The sequence below is a fragment of the Carassius auratus genome, chromosome 3 (genome assembly GCF_003368295.1).
Source record: "Carassius auratus strain Wakin chromosome 3, ASM336829v1, whole genome shotgun sequence".
NCBI classification, from domain to species: domain Eukaryota; kingdom Metazoa; phylum Chordata; class Actinopteri; order Cypriniformes; family Cyprinidae; genus Carassius; species Carassius auratus.
Genome location: NC_039245.1, coordinates 27,535,235 through 27,542,059, shown reverse-complemented (window position 1 = coordinate 27,542,059; position 6,825 = coordinate 27,535,235). Strand labels below are relative to the sequence as shown.

Here is a 6,825-nt window from a genome sequence, read left to right as displayed (position 1 = left end):
TTGTCATAGCAGGATTTTACATTCACTTCAGCCAGTTTTGAGTTTGCTGGGGCTTCAACTAAACCAGGTATTAGAGTACATATGTGATTTTGGATGGAAATCTTTGTGGTGGCTTGTGAACTGGGGAAAGAAGGTGATCCTGTTCTGTGTGTAGTGCAGTAGCAGTAAGACAAATCAGTCTGTACTCTCCAAAAGCATTATGGACAAATATTTACAACATGCAGAATAGTGCAAGGCAAAAAAAAAAAAAATAAAAACATAATAATAATAATAATAATAATAATAATAATAATAAAACAAAGAGAAGAAGACAAAAGGCTTCTAAAAGCATAAAAATATTATTTTTATTAGCGGCATTATTTAAAAAATAATAACAAATAATAAGTTCACATAGCCAAAACAACAACAACAACAACAAAAAAAACAAACAAAAACAATAATAATTGATATTTAAAAACATTTATTTATTTTTGAAAGTTAAAGGAAACTGTGGCGGGGGAGGCGTGGTTTAGCGAAGTCTGCAACGGGAGAGCGAGTGAGGAGACGAGCGGTGGTAAGTGGATCAGGTGAAAGACAATTAACACCTTGGTGTCGTTACAGTGATTGGCATGGGGAACCGGCATTTAAGCCGGCGGAGGATCAGCGGAGAACGAGAGAGACGGGGGCTCGTGGGAGTAACGAGCTGGAGAGCCGCAGAGCGAGAGAAATGAAGACTGCCATAGTGAAACGTCGAAAGAGACTGTGAAGTGCGCGCACCTGCCGCGTTTGTTTATTTTGGGTTATTATTATTATTTAAATAAAGTATCCCACGAGCCCCGTTTAGCCGCTCACGAAGATGGCCCGGAGTACCGATGACCCGGAGGCGTTCCTCGACCTCTTTGAAAAAACGGCGGAGGCATGTGGGTGGCTGATTGGATAGCTGGCCCGTCCGGGTGATCTCACTGCTGTTGGGGGAGGCCCAGAGGCCCAACAACTGCCCGTCCCAAACCTCCTGGTCTATGCTGACCTTAGAAGAGCCATCCTCCAGAGGGTCGGCCTCAGCCCTGAACAACACCGTCAGTGCTTCCGGTCGCTGGAACTGAAGTGGGCCGACCCTTTGTCTTGGCACAGCAGCTCCGGGACTCGTGCCGCAAATGGCTGTTGGCTGGAGGCAGCGACGCCGAGACCATCATCAGCAGGGTGGTACTGCAACAGTTCATCTCCCGCCTCCCGAAGAAGACTGCCCAGTGGCTCCAGTGCCACCGCCCGGCATTGCTGGATCTGGCCATCCAACTGGCGGAGGATCAGCTGGCGGCATGCTCCGGGGTCGGGGAGCCCCTTCCTTCTGTCTCTCTCTCTCTCTCTCTCTCTTCCCCTGTCTCCGGGACATTGGATACGGGCCGCATGGTTAAGGTGAGGCGTGTGCACGGGGATATAGTGGAATACCCTGTAAAAGGCATAGCCATTAAATTTAGGGGCTCACGGACCAGGGCAGAATCCCTTAGTGTTTTTAAATCCCTCAAGTCCCTTAAAACATTCTATTTAAGAATAGCTTTTATGTGATTCCTGTGATTACTTTGTCTGTTGTTATATTGGCTTTCTATTTTATTTACATTTTTTTTGTATGATTAGTTTTTACTGCCGGCACTTACTGTATGTGTATCTTTTAATTTAATTGTTTTATGTAAAGTGCTTTGAGATGCTACTTTTAAAGGTGCTATATAAAATAAAGTTTATTATTATTATTATTATTATTAAATACACAACAGAATTTCTGAGGGGAAAAAACTTTTCATAAGGCTATTTTAAGAAAAAAAAAAGAAATTAAGTTGTTTTTATGCATTTAAATAATTAGACATGCTAAAACACAGGACTGGTTAACAACAATAATAATAATAATAATAATAATAATAATAATATTTAATAATAACATTTCATAGGGCCATAAACATGTAATTTAGGGACATTTTGGAAAAAATAAAATGGATTTCATGGGGCCCTAAAAAAGTAAAATAAAGTAATAAGTAGTGAAGTTACTTTTCAAATGCAGTAACTAGTAAAGTAATCTCATTACAATTTACAGAAGTTACTAATAAAATGTTTTGAGTAACTACCCCAACACTGGCCATGTCTACAGGTAAAACTCAGAATTATATTCCCTGTTCTCTAATTAGATCCAGATCTACCATATCTACTGACTGGCTTCATCACTCGGTCTCCTCTCCACCAGTAAGCTGGTGTGTGCTGGGTAAGCACTTTGAGTGCCTAGAAAAAGCGCTATATAAATGTAATGAATTATTATTATTATTATTATTATTATTATTATTATTACTACCACATGGCAGGCAAAAGTTCTACCACTAAATTTATCAGGTGGTCAGTTTATTTGATAAATTAATTTATTAAAACCCACCAGATCTTTGGTTATGTCATCAGGTCTTGTGATAGTTGGAGACAAACAGGCCTGTCAATCAAAACATCAGGCTAAGAAGGATAAGAGTCCATGATAAACAATGCAGTGTGCTGATCCTGCTAATGGGCCTGGAATCAGCATGAATTGGCACTTCAAACTCTTGATCTTTAAGGTATTGTCCGTGTTTGAATGACCACAGTGAGCATGTATATCTCTCTTGATCGTCCTGGATGTTTAGCACACTTGTGATGCTGAACGTTCCATCAGAGTTCTCCAGGCTTGTGACTGTAGAGCTGGAAGTCAGGTTCTTGTCATAATGAAACCAGTTTATCGTGCCTTCTGGGTACACACCATTAAAACTACACTGCATTTGTTTGGGTTCAGCCATCTGGTGGGAGAATTCTCCGGTGCATTGTCCTGCGTAAATACAGTTACAAACACAAGGTATTGGAGTTAATGATATGATGCATATGTCATTATTTTTCTATGTAAAATAACATTTATTTATTTATTTCCATCAAATGAAAGTTAAAATAAGTATATCTTAATATATAATTTCATAATTACTTCTATTGTCTTTTAAATATGGTAAGTGCTGCCGAATATTATGACAGGCATTCATTCTTAACAAAAATTTCTAATGATTTAATTTCTTTTTAAACTTACAGGTCATGTACTTAAATATATTTGCAATGTTATCATACTTCTGTAGCGAGAAATTTAGTGCAAAAAAAATTAAATAAAATAATAATAAATAAATTATTATTATTATATATATATATATATATATATATATATATATATATATATTCATTTTAATGAATAGCTCACAAAATATAAATTTGTATGATATTTGTTATTCAAACATAGATTTGGAAGGAAGGAGTATGAGGGAAACGGGGAGTGCAATCAAAAGTCTTCAATCCAAGGAACACAGGGGGAATTCCACACAAAGGGTGCTGGAGCTAACACCCTTACACAACGAGTAGACCCAACAGAGAAGAAAAGCAGAGACAATAACTTAAACACAGGATAATTAACAAACACAGGTGCACAGAATGACTAATAAAACTAAATGATGACAGGAACAAGACCAAATAAGGCAACACTAGAAAAGAAACGGGCAAAACACAATATAGACAGTCCAGAATCCTGACATATCGTCCCTCTCCCAGAAGGCGTCTTCATGACATAGACAACAACAGAGGGAGGCATAGGTGGGAACGTGGGAGGATGCTCTGGAGGTAGATAAACACCCGGAAGGGGGCTGGCAGACAGAGTCCAGGGAGGAGACAAGAGGGACTTGGAGCAGGACTTGTCCAGCTGGACCCAGGTTTATTCGTGAGCCTCCAGGTTCTCAGGGCAAAACTCAAGATCAGGATCCTCCTCTGGGCTGGACATGGGAACCGGAGCCCTCTCTGGGCAGGACATGGGAACCGAAGCCTACTCAGGGCTGGATGTGGGAACAGGCTTAACATAGGGCTCTGCAGAAGGAGGGAGTAGTGGGAGCAGGTCAGCCTTCCAGTCAATTAAGTCCTTTTCCGCCTCTCCCCTACCCAGGTTCATCATAAGCTTAACCTCAGCTACGGTGCAGGGAGCGGAGCTCCACTCCACACTTTCGACGTCCATGGCTCGCTCCCTCATGGCGGGCGTGATCCCCAGCTCTTTTACCTGCTCGGACAGACTGGGCCCTTCATTCGGAGCTATCCTCCGCTCAGTCACTCTGTACTGTGCTGGCTTGTTTATTGCAGCCGAAACTGTTCTCTGTCCTCGGTGGGCTCGGGCTTGTGCTCCACACAGTGTGGAGATGGTGGACTGGGCTCTGGGCATGGAGAGGCACTTGTGAGATCTACCTTGGGACAGACAGTGAACAGGAATCCATGTCTTGCCATTGTCCGCTCCACAAAGGCGGCAAACCTCGCTCGGCATTGCGCTGGCTTGTTGATCGCCCGTCATGGGCTCTCCATAATTGGTGGGCTCAGGCTGATGCTCCGCACATTGGGGAGAGGGTGGGCTGGTCTGGCAGGTGGTGAATGGCGATCTGTTTCTCGCCAGAGTGCACTCCATAAAGGTGATTAAATCAACTTGGGGACTATCTTCGGACGACGGCGGTCTGCTCGTGGTGTTCAAGCTTGCATCATAGCCGGAACTGACAGCCGGAATAGTCTCGTATAGTCCTTGAGAAACCTCTCCCCCTGCTCCAGTGGGAGGAGGAGATATTCTGGGCAAAAGAGGGCATCCATGATGGGAAACACAATGGAAGCAAAAACACTGAGAGAAAACGGTATCTGTCAGGTCTTGTGTCACTGTACACTGTAGGAAGTACAAGGAAAACGAGGGGTACAATCAAAAGTCTTTAATCCAAGGAACACATGAGAAATCCAAGCAAAGGGGGCTGGAGCAAACACACTTACACAATGAATAGACCTGACAGATGAGAGAAGCACAGACAAGAACTTATAAACACAGGATAATTACCAAGCAGGTGCACAGAATGCCTAATAAAACTAAATGAAGACAGGAACAAGACCAAATAAGGCAACACTAGAAAAGAAACGGGCAAAACACAACATAGACAGTCCAGAGTCCTGACAATTGTATTCTCTAACACAATGTGCAAATGTTTTTCATTTTTATTTATTGTAGTTATTGTTATTATTATTCTTTTTTACTTATTTATTTATTTATTTATTTTTACTTGATAGCTGTACCTAAAAAAGGCACTGTTTTTTAAAAAAAAAAACTCAGATGTAGTGTTTCTTATGTGTTGATTCATACATTCAGTCATTCATTTATTAATTAAAATATGTATGATAAATACTACTAAAGGAGTTAATGCACTGACCTATAGATACATTGATTACTTTTGCTCCATGTCCAGAGTCTGTCTTTATACAACAAAAATACGAGCCCATTTTCGCTGGTGTAGGATTGGAGATGGTTAATGTCAGTGCTTCTCCTGTGTAGTTACACTCAAATCCTGGAGGTCTATTGCTGGATGTTGGATCACATTCAAAATCTTTCTCTTCTGTTTTTTTCCAGTATACTTTAACAATGTTCAGTGGCGTTGATGAGCTGATATTGCATTGTAAGACAGTCCTCTCATTGCAATTCACTGTCTGGTGTTTGAAAGCACGGATCTCTATTTCACCTGCATGCATCAGAAAGCAATATTAGCATATGCTGACACATTTCTATGCATACAAACACAAAACAATACACTTTTTTAAAAAACTGTATTTTTTTAGCATACAGTTTTTACAGATAATTTGGTTGCACTTTATTTTACAGTACGTGTAAACTAACATGTACTTATAGTGTACTTAAAGTGTATTTATCTAAGAAAGTTCTGGTAATACAAGGTAACCACATGGGGTAGGGTTAGGTTTAGGGGTAGGTTCAGGGTTAGTACCTAGTTATTACATAGTTATTGTAATTACTATAATAAGTACATAGTATGTACATGAGGAACAGGACCGTAAAATAAAGTGCTACTGATAATTTTGTGAAGTCCAAATAAACTTTACAGATCTCAAGGGTTCAAACAGTATTTTTTATCTTCGTTTAATGAGCCATACAGTTATTTACACATGTTAAGCAATTTGAATGTGAGAGGAGCAAGAGTTTATTTGTTATTTGAGTGTATGCTAAACGTGTGACGTAGGATGGGATACAAAACCAAAATCCTTTTAAAACTCTATAACTTCATTCTGTGGGTTAAAGGCAGAGAAAATCAAACACGTTCAAGACTTTAAAACACAGTCTATGTGGTAAAAACGCAAAACTATAGTTACATTACTTACCTTCGGTGTAGTCTGATGACAGGACGATAATTAAAAATGACAGAATGGTGAACATCTTTTTTTCCCCTTTCAGAATGGCATTGGAAGTTGTTAGATGTGTGCTGTGTGGAAGAAGAAAGTGTTCTTAGGCTACACTCTGACTATGAACAGGATTTTTCTCCAAGCTGACATCATGTAGTTCCTTGCCCACTTTTTTTTGGAGGTTTTGTTCCTCCCTATTTATTGAACTTCTTGTACTAAACAATGTCAGACTATCTCTCTGAATAGGTTTAATGAGAATTTCAAGATTTCAGAAGTACACATCATTTCTCTTATCAAGAATTTCTGTCAAACATCCAACACCTTCTTGCATTTGCTTTTATCTGGAGTTTTACTGCATTTACAACAATATGATTTTTTACTTTGCGTAAGGCAAAAGTACACTTTCCCAGGGAATGTATTGGACTCCCTCTTGTGTAATGAATTGAGAAATTCAAAACAGAAAGTCAGCAGCAGTTCAGAGAAGAACCTTTGGAACTCTTCCACAAAACTGTCTTGGCTTTTGAGTTTACATGTTTTCAATTGTACTTTTGGCAGATTTTTTAAAGAAATGGTAACACTTTAGAGTAGAGAATACATACTCACTATTAA

The 6,825-nt window shown here is 39.8% G+C and overlaps 1 protein-coding gene across 3 annotated transcripts; it reads right to left on the bottom strand.

The window, feature by feature from the left end:
- Positions 1–416: 416 nt before the first annotated feature.
- LOC113053100 (uncharacterized) lies at positions 417–6,356 on the bottom strand. Of its 3 annotated transcripts, XR_003277165.1 has the most exons (4): positions 6,196–6,344; positions 5,238–5,543; positions 2,393–2,809; positions 417–1,426 (listed from the first exon to the last, which is right to left on the bottom strand). XR_003277165.1 is itself a non-coding variant. In XM_026217797.1 (3 exons), the coding sequence occupies exons 1-3, from the start codon at positions 6,248–6,250 to the stop codon at positions 2,451–2,453; spliced, it is 720 nt and encodes a 239-aa protein (XP_026073582.1). In that variant the 5' UTR covers positions 6,251–6,344; the 3' UTR covers positions 2,365–2,450. The 3 variants fall into 3 exon arrangements, 2 of the variants coding, with proteins under 2 accessions (XP_026073582.1, XP_026073597.1); XM_026217797.1 differs by lacking the exon at positions 417–1,426 and having other exon boundaries at positions 2,365–2,809; XM_026217812.1 differs by lacking the exons at positions 417–1,426; positions 2,393–2,809 and having other exon boundaries at positions 3,229–5,543; positions 6,196–6,356.
- Between the last annotated feature and the right edge of the window lie 469 nt (positions 6,357–6,825).

Coding starts and splice junctions, on each gene's coding strand:
- LOC113053100 (XM_026217797.1), bottom strand. CDS start 6,250: ATGTTCACCATTCTGTCATTTTTAATTATCGTCCTGTCATCAGACTAC. Junction 5,544..6,195: donor GTCATCAGACTACACCGAAG/GTAAGTAATGTA, acceptor TGATGCATGCAG/GTGAAATAGAGATCCGTGCT. Junction 2,810..5,237: donor AGTAATCAATGTATCTATAG/GTCAGTGCATTA, acceptor GTATTTACGCAG/GACAATGCACCGGAGAATTC.